At 51.6% G+C, this 16,431-nt stretch overlaps 1 protein-coding gene across 3 annotated transcripts in view; it reads left to right on the top strand.

The window, feature by feature from the left end:
* ARHGEF6 (Rac/Cdc42 guanine nucleotide exchange factor 6) overlaps positions 1 to 16,056 on the top strand; it is a gene marked incomplete at its 5' end in the record, with an annotated part of 39,279 nt that extends 23,223 nt beyond the window's left edge. For 2 of the 3 annotated variants that reach the window (XM_084269102.1, XM_084269100.1), the window contains 13 exons: positions 391 to 529; positions 2,320 to 2,379; positions 4,428 to 4,574; positions 5,477 to 5,563; positions 6,553 to 6,631; positions 7,391 to 7,524; positions 7,824 to 7,949; positions 10,843 to 10,863; positions 11,666 to 11,759; positions 12,931 to 13,020; positions 13,790 to 13,889; positions 14,708 to 14,762; positions 15,314 to 16,056. In XM_084269102.1, coding sequence (XP_084125228.1) covers positions 391 to 529; positions 2,320 to 2,379; positions 4,428 to 4,574; positions 5,477 to 5,563; positions 6,553 to 6,631; positions 7,391 to 7,524; positions 7,824 to 7,949; positions 10,843 to 10,863; positions 11,666 to 11,759; positions 12,931 to 13,020; positions 13,790 to 13,889; positions 14,708 to 14,762; positions 15,314 to 15,454 — 1,273 coding nt within the window. In that variant the 3' untranslated portion in view covers positions 15,455 to 16,056. Of the gene's footprint in view, positions 1 to 390; positions 530 to 2,319; positions 2,380 to 4,427; positions 4,575 to 5,476; positions 5,564 to 6,552; positions 6,632 to 7,390; positions 7,525 to 7,811; positions 7,950 to 10,842; positions 10,864 to 11,665; positions 11,760 to 12,930; positions 13,021 to 13,789; positions 13,890 to 14,707; positions 14,763 to 15,313 lie in introns of all 3 variants that reach the window. The other variant, XM_084269101.1, reaches the window with a different exon arrangement.
* Positions 16,057 to 16,431: the final 375 nt, after the last annotated feature.

Here is a 16,431-nt window from a genome sequence, read left to right as displayed (position 1 = left end):
ACGGCTCCCAGCAGGGTCCTGGTGCGTTGCTGCAGCATCCTCCGGCGCAGCGTGAGCCCACCAGGCGCCTGGCCCCCTGCCACCTCGCTGTGCCTGGGGACCAGCTGCCGGCACCCATGTACCCCAGAGGCAGTGCACACCGGCACCCGCTGCCGTGCAGCATCCTGCCCTGCATCCCTGGGGAGCTGGGGTCTTGCTCAGCTGGAATTTCGCGGCTCGCTGCCTGCCCCGCTGGGATTGCAGCGGGAGGTGCTCGGGGGGGAGGCTGGGCTGCTGCTAAACCAGCACAGCTCCGAGCAGAGCCCCGGCCATCAAAGGAGCGTGGGAGGCAGCAAAACTCAGCCCTCGGTGGTAGCAAACCCTCCTTCTTCTTGTTGTCTCTATTTATAGCGATGAGCTGGAGAAGTTCATGGAGAGCCAGGGTGCGGCCAACCCAGGCATCCTCATCCTAACCACCAGCCTCAGCAAGCCCTTCCTGAGGCTGGAGAAGTACGTGACGCTGCTGCAGGAGCTGGAGCGGCACATGGAGGTAGGTGGGACGTGGGACTTGCGGACGAGCCGTGCCCCTCGATGCTGCGAGAGCTGCCCCCTGAGCTGCAGGAGGTATTTGAGCTCATTGGCATTTGAGCAGCACATTGCCAAAAATCCATACCACCCCCCCAAGGAGGTGTCCCAGCTCTGTGGGATGTGTCCTACCTTTCGAAGTGGGAAAGCGGTGGAGACTGGGGATGTTGTGGGAAGGCACAGCCATTCCTCAAAGATGGGCCATTTCCAGCACAAGTCAAAGCAGAGTTTAGAGTCAGGCTACAGCTGCTATTTCTTTGCACAGCAGGTAATAAATCAGTGGCTTTATTATCTTTTGGGTTTTTTTTTGAGACTCCTCTCCCTTGCTGCTTGCTGCTGCAGCTGAGAGACATGTCCCCACCCCTTGCCCAAGGGCTGTGCTCCTGGGTGGAGGCAGAGGGCGCAGCCAGACGTGGGTCTGGCAGCTGGTGCAGACACGGGGGCGGAGGATTGAGTGCCTGGGAGCAGGGAGAGCAGGGAGAGGGGGGCACAGACTTCCTCAGCGGGCGGCAGATCCGTTTTAGGACATTTCTCCCCCCCCCACATCCCCTCCCTGGGGACTGTAAAGATTTCTGCTGCTGGAGCTCTGCTGCTCGCCTGCCCCTGTGCTCCAGCTGTGGGGATGTGAACCCAGGGGATGGTGTGAGGAGGTGAAGAAAACAGAACAGTCTATTTTTAACTGGGTTTGCTTTTCCCCTTTTCCAGTATTAATTACCAGTTAATTACTCAGCACGCTTAGCTGTGATCATTCAAATCGACACCACAGCCAGTGGATTAAAACCTCAGTGCTTGAGCCAGGGCTTTTCTGTGTAGGGAGAAAAGAGCATGAGGGCCTGTGCTGCTTAGCTGAGCTGCAGGGATTGAGCTGAGCTTGGCTGCAGCCCCCGTGCCCTGTCCAGTGGGTTCTTGGCAGGGTGCTGGACAGGGGTCGGCGATGGGTTTGGGAACACACACATCACCTATTTCTCTTTGCGTCGAAGCTGAGCGTGGGGGTTTTGTTGTGTGAATCAGTAGAGTTGAGGTTTAAGCAGCATGGATGGATGCCACAGGGTTCCCTGCACTGCTGCGCAGCTGGAGACGGGGCAGGGGTGTTCAGGGCAGCCCTTGTCCGAGTTCAGAGGTGAAGGATCCCAGGCAGCCTCTGGCAGCTGCAGGGACAGCTCCACCACAGCCTGGACACGTTAGGATTTCCTTGGCATGAGGACTGGGTGGTGAAGAGCTTATGATGTAGGGCCCTGGATCCAGGAGAAGGTGCCAGGAGAGAACTAGCGTGCAGCGACAGAGATAAGGGGCAGCATCCCGCTTTCTACCTGCTGGCCCGAGAGCCCTCTGCTCAGGCGTGCCCTCCCTTAAGCCTGGAGATGAAGCTCCCATTGGAGCCATCTGTGGAAGTGGCACCCTTGATGGGCTGGAATACCTTGCACACCAGTGGAAGTTTCCTTCCCGAAGGTGAAACCAGAAATCCCCCCTGCACCTCCACCTGTCCTGCTTTGATTTGCTCCACAGGCAGAGTTTGGTCTGAGTAAAATCACACCTGCTCTAACACTGGTTAAACTGGTGTCAGTGCATCGCTTTAAACCATGTCATGCTGAAACAGGGTGGTGAGGAAGCTACCCAGGGGACTCCTCTGGTCCCCATCCTGCCTGCACCCTGCGCCCCGCATCCCCAGCACCCTGGTATCTCCCCATCCCTGGGTGTGCTGGGCAGTGGGTGCAGCACAGGTGGCTGAGGGGTTTTGTTCTCTCCCTTCACTAGGAGGCGCATGCAGATCACGAAGACGTTCTGAAAGCCATCGCGTCCTTCAAGTCGCTTGTGGTAGGTGGCAGTTCTTAAAATAGAGCGCTCCATTTCAGGGCTGCGTGTCACCAAGAATGAGTCAAGCCTGACATTTGTCTCCTCATTAAGCAAAAAAAAAAAGGTCTTTTGGAACGGAAAAGATGGCTTATGAAGAGTCTTAATTTCAGGTTTCGAGCCTAGAGCTGCCCTTCTGGCTGCATGTCTCAGCAGTTACATGGAGGATCTGCGACTTTCTCCTCCGCTGCTGGAAGCCACGTATGGGTGATGGTGGCAACAGGGTCCCTTTTGTCTCTTTTTGCCTCCAAACCCCAAGCGTTTTCTACCTGACACCCAACTGACCCTCACTTGCACAAATGAGCTGTGAAGGGTTGTTAGCACGGGTGGCAAACTCGGCAGCTGGTGCCAGCAGGAGGGTCCCTTCTGGGCCCCTTGGGCGATGCCTGGGTTTGTTGAGATTTGCTCCACGGGCATCGTGAGCTTTGACCGTGTTGCAGGTGGTTTGTGGCTGGGGAGCAGAGCAAGTGGCAGTGAAGGGATGAGTCAGAGACAACGAGCCTATTTCTGTGAGCTGTGTTACCTATGCCCCTCCAAGTCCCAGTGCTCTGAGATGAAAGAAGGAGTGGGTGGGTGGGGGGAGGGGAAGGCATCCACATGCCCAAAGGTTTTACCCAGCAAAGCTTTTCTCGGTTATTAATAAAGCAATCGCCTCTCTCGCTCTGTAGCCACTGAATACCTTTCACTATCATAACTCCAGATGTGGTCCAACTTCCTTCCTTAGCACAGCAGATGCAAGCTCTCAGTGCTGAGCAGTGCAGATAAAAGATCGGGAGGAGAAAGTTCATAGAAAACAGGAAAGGGCGATCATGTTACACTTACTTAGAAACTCAGCTCCCCTTCCATTTATTCTAGTAGGTAATAGAGGAATAATTCGGTCAGGTTACAAGGTGCTGTTGATCTTTAGGAATGCTCGTAAGCCAGGGATGGGTTTACCTGAAATGTGTACTTGGCTGCTGATGAAGTCAATGTAATTATGTTACGAGGTTCAGCGCAGATTTGAGGTTAGATGGGCAGCGATGCCCCATGCGATGGATGCGTGGTGGGACCAGGGAGGCTCCTGAGGGAAGGCAGGGCACATGGAGCTGCTGTCATTAGCAGCTGCATCTCTGCACAGAGAGTGATGGATTTGGTATGGATTTGCATCCTGGGAATGCTGGGTTCAGACACTCAGGGAGCCACTGAAGCATGTGATAGTTGCAAAATTAAGGAAGCCACCACGGCCTCTCTCTTTGGAGGTCTGGGTAATCAAAGTGTTTGTGTGACACTGAGCAGGATGGGAGGAAAATCTCTGTCAGAAACAGGGGTTTGGGAAAAAAACCCCAGGCAGCAAGTAGAAACACCCCAGGTTTGGCTTTGCAGGAGTTTTCCCCGTTGGCAGAGGGGTCAGTTAAAGGAGGTTCTGCTTGGGTTTGCAGGGCTGTCATTGTTCCACCAGCAATGTCTAAGAGAGAGCTCCATGGAGCAGTCCCCAGCTGCTGAGCACGGGTGCAGTCTTTATTCTATTACTGCATCTTCAAAAGCTCCTTGTTGTGCTCCCACCACTGAAATAATAGTGTCAAGCCCCACTTTTGGGTTTGCAAGTCTTGCTTAGAGAACACCGGCCCGCCTGCTTCATGGGGGCTTCGCATCGCTGCAAGTGCCACGCTCGGCTGTTTGGGCAAGACATGCCAAATGCCAAGCCTGTCTGAGTAAGGCACGTTTAACTCTGTGCTCTCTTGGCTTGGAAAATGTGAGCCTGTCCTCTCAGAGGTAGGGCTGGTTTGGAAAGAAAAGCTTGCTCAGTGTGGTTTGCGTTTTCTCTGATGTTTTAACTCAATTGTTACTTCATAAATTGCTGTCATGTTGCAATACCTGTATGAACTTTGAATAACAGAGCCAAAGCAGGCTCTCCCCATCCCTTGGAGTGACCAGTCCGGAGCCCGTGTGGCTGTGGGAGCGTTGCTGGTGAAACCATCTCCGTTGGGATTGGTTTGGATTTGGCTAACGAAGTGCCCTGCTGTGATTCCCAGTCCCAATGCCAGGAGCTGAGGAAGAGGAAACAACTCGAGCTGCAGATCCTTTCCGAATCCATCCAGCGCTGGGAAGGAGAGGACATCAAAACGATGGGGAACATCATCTACATGTCCCAGGTTATGGTGCAGTGTGGGGGGAGTGAGGTGAGTGCAGAGCTCCTTCTCCTGGATAAAGACATTGCATCCAAATACCCACTTGCTCACAGGGTCAGCGCTGCAAAGCAGCAGCTGCTCTCACCCCAGGCCAGCAAAATGCAGGAAAAATAATGCTGATAAATAGTTTTACCTGGAGAAAATCCGTGTGATAGGGCTGTGCGTGTCTTTGGAGTCAGTCAGTGCTTCGTGCCCTGGGGGGTGAGCTTCAGACCTTCGGTGACACACTTTTCCAAGCAAAAGAAGCATCTTAGTGTCATAGGGCACATTAATTCCCCTCCTTTTCCCCTGTGTCTTACTCTTGAGAAATGAGAGTGACTTGAAAGCGTGCAGTGGCGTAACCATTTTGCCACGTCCTGCATGCAGTTGCTTCTGTCACGTTCCACTCCAGAGCTGACTGTGCTTTGGAAATCGTAACTGGAGGGATTCCTGTGCTACTGGTCCTAAAGCATCACACCAGTGCTTGCCACAAACCTTCACCCAGTGGTGTTAAAGCTGTGTTGGGTGTTTGCTGTGTGGGAAAGTGCTTGTTAGCACTGGCTTGCCTGCAGTTTTTCCGTAGGAAGGGAAGGACCTGTAAAACAAAGTCCCATAGAGTCCAGTCCTGTTTGGGATAGGAACTTTGGGGGAGACATAAGGTCTTCGGAGGCGCTCCAAAATGATTGGAAGAGGATGTTGGTAGTACTGTCAGGATTAGCAGGATGCAGACAAAATGTATGCAGGAAAAACTAGTACAGGAATGAGGTGCTGTAAAGCAAAAAAAATGTGAGAGACAGTAATTGGTTTTGGGGTGGTCTCTTGCTGTGATTCTGGCTGCAAGAGGGTCATTTGGCTGGAGGAAAGTGCCCGTGGTGCACTGCAAACCAGACTAACCTACATTCTCTTTCCCCCAGGACAAAGAGGAGAGGTATTTCTTGTTGTTTTCAAATGTTTTGCTGATGCTGTCTGCAAGCCCGCGGATGAGTGGGTTCATCTATCAGGTAAGCATGCTTAATTTGAAGCTCTGAGGCGTGAGGTGTGAAAAAGGAAACAAGATAGCTCTTATCTATTTTAACCCCTCGTCTTTCTTAAACCTCTCTGTTGAGGTGCAAATGCCACACGCTGGGAACCAGGGCTTGGTTTTGCCATGGGTGCCAGGACACTTAGTGTCTTTGTGCTGCTGGCAGGTTAAACAGTAGTTTTGGTGAGTGGGAGTGCTGTGAAATCAGAAATAAAACCCACCACCCCCTCCTTGAAGCAGCTGTCCTACGTGCTGCTCTCAAGAAGCGTATGCATGTAAGGTGTCCTGACCCAGCCGTAGGGTCTCACCCCACACCACCAGCCCTCTGGCTCTCACTTTGGGCTGTCTCTGCAAAATACTTCACTGCTATAAAGCCCACTGTAAAGACCCCAACATTTCCACCCCAAAACCGCTGTGTTTCTTGTGTTTTACCATTTGAATGGCTGCAGTCGGGCTGTTGGGCGCTCGTTTTTTCCCCAGTTGCCTGAAAACATCAGTACCCTCCAGGAAAAGGATGCTCCTGAGTCGGTGCATCATTTGCTGTAAGCAAGGGCGACGGAAGAGATTTGGGAAGGGTTTGGCTGGTTTTTAGGTTTCACCCACCAGCGGGTAAGGTGAGCAGGCAGCTTGAGATGCAAAGCAGAGGGACAGGGAAGGCTTTCAGAAAAACCAGGGGAAGTTTTCCCTCCTGACTCGGTTGTAAAAAGGGTTTGCACCTAGTGAAGGGAAAGGGCAGCAGATGAGCTGGGGATGACTCAGTTGTCATGGGAGCCTCTTCTCGGGGGTTTGACCTAGTTGTGCAGGGAAATCTAGATCCATACATTAAAGGAGACTCTTCCTGCAAGTCTGAAGCTGCCATAAATTAGTTTTTAATGGCAGTTCCCAAAGAGAAAGGGATCAGCAGAAACAAGCAGGACAGCGCCCGCTGGGAAGCAGGTGCAGGCACTGACTCCTCCTGAATTGTCCTAGGGAAAGCTGCCCTTGACGGGAATGACGCTGACGAAGCTGGAAGATGCTGAAGGGAACGAGCACATGTTTGAAATCGCAGGTCAGTGTGGCCCCTGCCTTGGGGCTGTGCTCCCAGTCCAAACAGCAGCTCCCACTGGAGGTACTGGTCCTCCTCCTCTCCCCACCCCTGCACCATGGTCTTTGCTGTGTGTGGTTAGAGTTCCTGAGCATCTCCCCCCTGGTTGAGGCAGCTTCCACCCAGCTCCCTTGGGCAGTGCCTCCAGGCTGCTTTTGGAGACTGTAGTGTTTCACATGGGACAGATCTCCTGCCATGGCTGGTGGTGGCCCCAGTAGCACTGCTCTGTGCCAGGCATGCCTCATCTGCCTCCCAGCTCCATCCTGTGCAGCTCTGAGTCATTTATTGACAGATTAACAGTTCTGGCCATCAGGCCACTCTCCTAAAGTTCCTCCCAATTTTCCCCTTCAGTTTATCTCATTACTTGTAGCTTTCACAGTGGTTTCATGCTCAGTGTCCTGGCTGCAGTGCAGCGATTTGTGCTGGTGGTATTTGGTGTCCTGTTAATCATGGAAATGTTTAATTTGCTGACTTTTAACATTAAATAATCCCTCATGCATCCTTCTCACCAGCTCCCTTAGTTTCCCTGTGTTACTCCTGCCCTGGCTGGTGCTGGGTGCCTGGAGCAGGACAGCCAGCCACATCTTTGCCCTGGCCTTTTTGCAGCTGCTGGACTTGGCACAGCAGCAAGCAGCTCCTCAGTTTGCAGGGTTGAGCTCACCCAGGGTTTTCTCCTGGGTCTCTACCCCTTGCTAAGGACGGTTATTTAACCCTCTGCCACAGGGAACATGACGGAGCGGATCACTGTGTCCTGCAGCACCAGCCAGGACTTGCACGAATGGCTTGACCACTTGCAGAGGCTGACCAAAGGGACGTGCAACACCGTCTCCAAAACCCAGTCCTGGAGCGCTCATTCGGTAAGCACCTCACCTCCTGCAGCCGCTCTGCTGCCTGGGGTTCCTCCGTGCTGGCTGATCTCTGGGTTTTCGGCAGTGCACCTCGAGGCTGAGGTGGTGAGTACAGCTGCAAGACACATCCTGCAGGTTTGCTGGTAACCAGGTCGTGCTCGTACCATTTCACATGTATCCTGCCCTATTTTTTCGTGCACCCTAGATGCCTCAAAGGAGTTCACAGTGAACTCTTGTCCACCCCCCTCCGCTTCTCCGCGTTGTTTGGTGGGTAACAGCCTTTGTTTGCTTCTCATCTAATTTCTCAGACATTTAGTTCAGCCGGACAGATCCGTGGACCTCTGGAACCCCCCAAAATCCTCAAGCCCTGGAGCTTGAGCTGCCTCCGTCCTGCTCCTCCACTCAGACCATCGGCAGCGCTGAGTTACAAAGAGGTAACCATCCCACGTGCCTCCAGAGGACCGTGGTTTCGTGTCAATCTCTTGTGCAAGAGCACTGAAGCTTAGGTTAATAGGGGTGGTGAGGGACGTGGCTCTGCCGTGGGCCTGCAGTGGATGCTTGTCACTGCGGCTGGTTTTGTGCCACAAGTGAAGCACCAGCACGTGTGTTTGTAGATTTGGTGCTGTTGTTGTTTGCCCTCGGCTGCTGGATGTCACCAGTCCCACAGTGGGGTGTCCTGCAGCCTTGTGTCTTGGTGCCATGGTGGAGCTGCCTCCCCTCCTCCTCCTCCTCCTCCTCCGCCTCCTCCTTCTCTTCCTCCTGCTGCCCTGGTGTGAGGCGTGGGTGGGAGCTGGGCTCCCTGCCAGGACGTGCTGCGTAGCAGCAGCTCAGCATTGCCCAGACCTGTGTTGCAGGATTGAGCAGCAGTGCTGCACTGTGATGAAGAGGAAGATGACCTGTTGATATGCTTCATGTCTTCTTCCCTGGTTTTTTGGTGGCTGGAGCAGGGCTCCCTGCAGCAGCCATGGGGGTCATACCAATACCAGTGTATTTTACACACCTGTACCCTGCTGGGATGCCGCAGCCCGAGGGGTCCCCTCTCCGCAGAAACCTCAAGTTTTGCCTTGGGAGTTAGGAGGCAGCGTGGGGAAACCCAAAATACAACCCAGATCCAGTTCTCACCCTGCCCCAACCCCCCCTGTAACTGCAGCACTCCCCTTCCCTACCTCATGTTAAACTTTTGGGATTACTCACCAGTAACGTTCCTCCTACTCAATGAGCTCTCCAGTTCTGAGTCAGCTGCCTTTCTTGGTACAGCAGCCCTGGAACCATTGCTGCCCAGGCTTCCAGTGGCGACAGGGCTGAAGAGGGGGGTGCTCAGGAATGGAGAGCCTGGCAGCTGGGGCAGCTCTGGCTCTGCTACTCCAGGTAGAGATTTGAGGTGTCCCTGTGGTGTTTTGTTACACAGTTATCTCCAGATTTGTAAAGCGAGGCCTTTCAATTCGGGAATTAAATGCTTCAAAGCCCAACCAAGCAGGCTGGGAACGACCCAGTCCAAATCCCTAACACAGATGGAACGGCTTCTCGTTTGTGTGGTGAATTAAGATACAGGCTGAGGCTTGAGGTAGAGGAGGGATTTTTCTGGACCAAAGCGCAAGGCTGCCGTTTGTGTGGAAGGTAGGCCCGAACCACGGCTTGAGTGATGTCACTGATGCCGCCATCCTCGGCAGTGTCTCTGTTCCCCCCCACACACACATAGCTGGAGTTAAACTCTGCATGGAAACCAGGCAGAGGGTTTTCACCACAGAGGCCCAGCAGGTGTGGAGCCCCGAGGGGCAGAACGCTGCCGCAGGCCGGATCGTAGCCTGCGGGGGTGTCAAAGGGCCAGAAACACTGTTTGCATGGGAACGGGCTGTGCTGGCCGCCTTGGTGGGAACCCAGAGGCCAACGGGTCCACCCAAGCCCGGAGCAGGGCTGGGCAGGCACAGTCTGGTACCCGGCCAGCCCAGCCTGAGCCTGGGATGCAGCTCCTCTCACTGGGAAGGACAAGACAGGGGCACAAGCCTGCGATGACACATGGGAGATAAGTTCATTTCTTGGCCCAAGCAGATCTGCATCTGCCTCGTCCCTCCCGCCCAGGTGCTCAGTCACAGAGCAGAACTCCTGTTTCACTGGATTGATTGATTTATTTATTCCTCTTTTTTTAAAACTTAAAGTAGGACACAAATTAAATTCAGCTCCAGTCCCCTTCCTATAATGAAGATACACTGAAGGCAGGCGAATTTCAAAGATTCTTTGCAGGGAGAGGAGTGGAGGAGTTTGATTAAAAGATTAGAGAGCTGCAGACATCCAGTGTTACTCTAATTGGCTTCTAGCAGTGTAGGATGGGATGGCAGAGTCTTGTGCGTTTCCTTGTACCTAGCTGTGCTCAGGAAACCCCAGAGCCCGCTTGCGTCCGGCACAGCACCCTTGGTATTTCCAGTGAAATTGGGTCATTTTTCCTGTTCCATTTCCAGTAATCATTTGAAATGACAGAGCAGGTGCTGTGGGTAAAGCGGTGTGTCCAGATTCAGGTTAGCAAAGTGAAGAAGAGTCACAGATTATTCCTTCTATTCTGTTTGATTACTTATGTGTTTGTTATTTTCATTATTAGTTTTTTTAACGTGGCCAGCTTTGCCTTAGGTGGAGGGTTTATAACTCTGGGATCCAGGACTTTGCTGGCCAGCCCTGCAGGAGAGTCACAGGGCGAGCATCCCAGGGATGGGACCCCCCATGGGATGTTTAGGGAGCTCCCCATCCTGTCAGCAGAGCAGGGAGAAGCTGCTGCCTGATGCTGTCAGGTCTCCAGTGAGGATGACAGGTCTCCTTTGAGAAGACACAGTCCTGGGGGGGGCTTGTCACCAGGGTGGGCAGAGCATCTCATCGTCCTGTCTGGGTCAGGTTGATGACCAGAGGACTGGTGTTGAGCATGGGGCTAGACCCTGAACTACTTACTCCCTGGGGATCAAATGGAGCTGTGTGTGGGGGGTGGCCACAGCACTGGCTAGGACCAAGGGGTACCACACTTTTAAGCACAGTTCTCCTAGACACCCAGCATCTGCAGGAACTTCCTACTAACCAGAGAGGCATGTTCTCTATTTTGCCCTGTTCAGAGTGTATTAATGCCCACTTACCATGCGTTTCACATGTAATTTTTTTCAGTTTTGCATGACACCGTGCTCCTTTGCATGTTGATAGTGCTCTAAAACCAGTACTACGGAGGGTGTGCCACATTAATTGCAAGACTAACATGTAAATGTGGTTTAGAATTGTGGATTTAATGGACTTGGTCAATAAAGTCATCGATCTCTCACACTCATCTTCTCTTTCTTTGCATATTCATTGTAGAGGATGTCTTATATCTTAAAGGTAAGGGTAGATACATCTCTTTGGCTTACTGTGGCAAAGAATGCTTGCTCCTGTTCACACTTCTGCTTGCATGACCCTACTTTTGCCTGGCTGTATGAGTAAGTTACCACGAGAGCTGGTGGTGACTGGCCAGTGTGTTCTGAGATAACTCTCAAGAAGGATTTAGCATTATAGTACACAAAGTTCCTGGCTTGCCTCTTCTCTGCCTAACGTCCACATTGCATGTCACCTACTAATACACTAATTATCTCCACATCAGCAAGACTTGTAACTCAGAGGAGGAGATAAAAGCTCGTGTTTCGTACTCGTGGAGTCATAGCAAACTAACTGTGTGTGTATGTGTTTGTTCTCTGTGTATGGGGGTAGGATTCATACTCTCAGACAGATCATTTGGAAACAATGCCATTTGGCAACTGGTTTTTATTAGAAATCAAATCAAGGAAATAAGTAACACCATAGAGTTTTCCAACAAAGCCCCCAGAGTTGGGAAGCAGGCTAAAAGTGCCATGAATGTGTTTGTTTGAATTCTTTGGCTAAGGGATCTTAGCCAAGGGTTGGATTCCCTAAAGGAGCTTGTCCTGGACCAGACCTGCAAGTGCATTCCCACTGCTGTTCCAGGGAGTGGTGGGCCACAACCAGTGCATGGGAGAGGCAAAAAGGATCGTTTTCTCCACCTTTGTCGTTGTCTGCTGTGTAGTTCTCTAACATGTTGTGTGTAACACAGATAGCTGTGTTCAGCTGTGCTGCTCTGCAGCTGGAGCTGCCTCTGGTTCTGGTTAAACACCAGTCTGTTTCTCTACAGGATTCCAGCAAAAGCCCAAAAACAATGAAGAAGTTTCTTCCAAAAAGGAAAACTGAGAGAAAACCATCTGATGAAGAGTTTGTTATTCGGAAAAGTAAGTGGTGTGTGTTTCTCTTCTTTCTGGAGGTTTCTGTGTTCTCTCTGATCTCCACGGGACTTTGAGAAGAGCCTTTCTTACAGCACAGGATGCAACAGGATGCTCACGTTGTGAGCAAGTCTGTGTGCTGCTGAGCACAGGAGGCTTCTGGAAGCACACCGGTCCTCAGCCTCCCCCAGTTCCTCCCCCCACCACCACTTACTGGTTCTGCCACTGCCCTCATCGTGATCATTTGGTTGTGGATGGTGTTGGTCTGGCTACAAATCCATGGGGCTAATTTAAAGTGAAAGGGGGGAAACTTTAGATATTAGGGGGAAGTTTTTTACAGAGAGAGAGGGGGAAGGTGCTGGAACAGGCTGCCCAGAGAGGGGGTGGATGCCCCATCCCTTGAAGTGTTCAGGACCAGGTTGGATGGGGCCCTGGGCAACCTTGTGTAGCTCCAGGCCTGGAGGTTGGTGGCCCTGCCTGTGGCAGGGGGTTGGAGCTCTGTGATCCTTGGGGTCTCTTCCAACCCAGAGCAATCTGTGATTCTGTGATTCTAATTCCAAGTAGTTAAAAACTGTGTTAACACAGTCATAACAATGTGTCCGAGTGGGACAGACCCTCAGCTGGCTGTGCCAGCAGGGCCTGGAACACTTTCCAGTGGGAACTAGGGAACAAAGTTCACCTGCAAAGAGGGATGTCCTGACAGTCCCTGAAGGCCACTTGGGACTCTTCTTGGGGAATTTACATGGAAGGCCAGGTCAGACAGTGGTGAGCTGGCTGGAGTCAGTTGTCTCCCTTGTGAAGACAGTGCTGGGCTAGGGCTGGAAATGAAGACTTCACATGTCCAAGTCCTGCTCTGATGGAGCTGTACCAGGCCCCTCCTAGCAGAGCTGCTCTGCCTATCCATCTTCTGGTGATCCCTGTACCCAAAGTCAGGCATCACCCCCTGAGTTTTGCCAAGATGAGCAGCCAGAAGGGCATTTTTCATACCTTTTAATCATGGTGCTCAATGCCATGGGCTGTTGCAAGGGCCAGAAGATAGAAAGGACCTCAGAAAGGAATCAGGCAAGGTTTCATGGGTGGCTTCAGTCAAGGAAACTGTTCTCCTAAAGGACTTGGGAGTAAAGGCCAGAAGATGAACCCAGGGCACTTGGTGAGAGCTGCTGTCTGTGATGTTTTACAGGTACTGCTGCGCTGGAGGAAGATGCTCAGATCCTGAAGGTGATCGAGGCATACTGCACTGGGGCAGGCTTCCAGCAAGCCCTCAGCTCAGGTGGGAACAATGACCAGCTTATTATAATTCTTCCTCTGCCTGTGACACCGATAACTGCTCTGGGAAAAAACATCATTGCATCATACAGCACCGAGGCTCATGCTAGGAAACTGTGTGGTGTTCAATCTTCAAGATAAGGGAGCTTCAGCAGCCTGGTGGTTTAGTTGCCATTGTTTTTCTTCTAAACACAGAGAATGAAGCAGGTAGGAGGGCAGATGAGACACAGCTATTTCACCAGCACTCGTTAGGAATTAAGCAAACCTAGTCAGTGCCTGTGGCTGTCAGCACTGAAAATCTGATGCTAATCTCAGGTTGCATATAGCTTTAGAAAGGAAACATGAATATTATCTCTCAATCAGCTGCGTGTTTAAGAACAAGCTGCTTCATAAGAACCGATCTAGCATCTTCAACTCTGGAAATACAACTATTTATCATTGCTGGTGAGATGTCAAATTAAATCACCCAGCTATCAAATAATGGTACCTTAGTAAAAGGGAGGCTGTGTTTCTTCTGAGAGCTCCAATCCAGTGATCCAATTTTCAAGTCATGGTGTAGCTTTAGGTTGGGGGAGCGCTCTTGGAAAGTTTCTGCTTGCTTTGGCTCCAGGCTCGTGGTCTGTATTTAACCCTGGCTGGTAGTAGGTGGTGGCTGCTCGAGCCCCCTGTGTCCCCAGCCTGCCCTGGGAGACCGAGGGCTGCTGTCTCCAGAGCAGCGTGGGCATCAGAGAAAGTCACCCTTTTACTTCCTGATGAGTAATTCTTGTACACAGGCTCCCGTAAAGACTCCATCCCCCAAGTCCTTCTTCCTGAGGAAGAGAAAATCATCGTAGAGGAAACACGGAGCAACGGCCAGACTGTGACAGAGGAAAAGTAAGCGCTGCTCCTCTCTGCTTGCAGATCCCCTTGTTGCTCTTTGGAAAGACCTTAACCACTGATGGCCTTTCCTGCTGCATCTGGAGCGGGGTTGGTGTTCACCAACTGCTGCCTTAGTCCTGACAGGAGCCACTGGGCTCTTTCAGTTGCTGTTCTGTCCCTTTTTAGGAGCAGAGTGGCTCTGACGTGGCTGTAGCCCTCTGGGAATCTGTGTGACAGGTCCTGACAGCCAGTTTGTCAAGCCCAGAGCTTACTGGGATGCAGCTAATGGGGTCAGGGAGGACAGAACCAAACAACTGGCTTTTTATTTTTTTAACTGCTGGTCCTCCTGGGAGCCTGAGAGCCAGGTGATGCTGTCTGAGTGCTCCCAGCCTGTTACGTAGCTTCAGCATCCAGGTGACTGCATCAATCCGCTCCTTTTGCTGCCCAGACAATGTGTCCCTCTCACACTCAGCTTTTCTGCAGTGTACCCTCAAGGAACCAAGGCCAATCTGCAAGAGATGCTCAGGCACCCCCAGTTTTTAAATAATTATTTACTGCAGTAGCATGAGCAAGGAAGCCAAAGCCACAGACCTCTGGTGATGGCTTAAAGATAGCAGAACAAGGTATTTTTCTTGAGTTTTGAGAGAAAAAAAAAACCAAGCAAGCCCTGAATTTTGGCCTGATGGCCTACTAATGCTTCCGGGCTGTGTTTCCAGGGTCCCCTTGCAGCACCCCCCTCATCAGCGCCTCACTCCCAGCAGCTCCTGTGCTGTTGCTGTTTTGCTGCACTCCAGGTCCTTTTATTTCATTGGGTTTTGCATTTCTTTGTGCAGGAGCCTCGTTGACACAGTTTATGCACTGAAGGATGAAGTCAAAGAGCTGAAGCAGGTAACTGGGATGGGTTGGTTGGTGCTGGCTGTGCTGGGTCACTGGCTTCGCCTGGTTGATGCCCAGGAAAAGTCTTGCTGATGCTCCCTGAATTACCCTTAGTTTTCTTCTGGTTTAGCTCCCTGCACCAGCTCACCCCGGAGTCCCTTGAGCAAGAGTTGAAGGAGTAGTTGGTCTTTGTCATTACATGAAACTTCCCTCTACTCAGAACGCTCTTTCAACTTGACTGTTGGCTTGGTAGGGGTCTGCTGGATACCAGTCCTTGTAAACCCAGAGGAAATATGTCCTCCTCCCACCAGCCCCAAGCCTGGAGGTGGGAGACACCACCCTAAGCAAACAGGGTCCTCCAGTCCAGGCTAAAAGTAGCTTTTCAGGAGGATGCTTCTGCCTACTGGAGGTCACTGGGTCTTCAGATATTAAAGGTCTGCTTGAGTGTGCCTGACCACGAGTAACACATGGTGGTGGTGATCCTCTAAAGCCAGCAGCGACCTGTCGGATGTCTGTGGGATGTCATCACCTCTGAGCTGCCTCCTTTCTTTTTCCCCTTGCAGGAGAACAAAAGGATGAAGCAGTGTTTGGAAGAAGAGCTTAAATCCAGGAAGGACTTGGAGAAGCTGGTTAGAAGGCTGCTGAAGCAGACGGACGAGTGTGGCAGGGAGGACACGGGGCGCAAGTCGTCCCTGATCGCCTGAATCTGGGGAGAAGCTGCTGGCAGTGGTGTGTGACCTCAGGGGCTTTTTGGGAAGCGGAACTGGATCCTTTGCCTCTTCTTGCTCCTTATTTTGTTGGTTTGGGGAATTTTGTTACCAAAAAAACAAACAAACAAACAAAACAAAAACCAGACATAGAGAAAGAATATCTAGTTTTTCTTCCATCCAGTAAGGAAATAAAACCAGAAACAATCGATCACCAGTAAACCAGTAAGCGGTCCATGATTCACAATTCATCTGCAGCAACTAATACCTCATCGTACCTGCTACTGGGAGCACATACAAACTCTGCTAAGGGTTGCCGCTCGCAGAGGGGTTGGCAGCAGTTTCCTAGAGGAAGCTTAAGCACTTTTTAATGCTTTCATTCTTCTCAAAAGCACCGGTACCTATTTATTGAATGAAAACATTACTGAGGTGGCATTGAGCAGAAACCAAAAATCAAATCAAAGCACCACGCTCCTCTCCTCAGATAATCACAACCAGGGGGAAGCTTTTCCCATCCACCTCCTTCTTTTTTTTCCCCTGTTAGTTGACTGTAGCGAACTAGAGCCCAGCAATACTGTGGTTCCCGTGTGGCCTTGATATACTGATTAAAACGTGCAATTAACATGAAGACATTTGAGCTCCTTGGGGAAGTCAGATCTGGAGCACCTGTCAGAGCGCAGGGGAAGGTATGTTGCACAGTGCTGCCTCCTAACAGCTCATGATTAGCACAACAGGTAAATGCTCTGCCCCCCACCCACCCACCCCCCATCCCCTCTCCTGTGCATGACCTATAACTCCCACCCTCTGCTTTGTTTTCACGTTGCCTGTCCAGGTATCGTATGAGTTGATAGTTTTGCTGTGCTTCCCCTTGCAAGACATGCTTTTCTCTGTATGAAATGTAAACTGCTTGACAATACCACCCCTCCACCCACCAGCTGTGCTGGTTCCATGCTCCCTTCTACCCACGTTAGGCT

This window comes from Gallinula chloropus (assembly GCF_964237585.1).
Source record: "Gallinula chloropus genome assembly, chromosome: 11".
Classification (NCBI taxonomy): Eukaryota; Metazoa; Chordata; class Aves; order Gruiformes; family Rallidae; genus Gallinula; species Gallinula chloropus.
The sequence above is the reverse complement of the archived record's forward strand: the minus strand, read 5'-3'. Positions and strand labels throughout refer to the sequence as shown.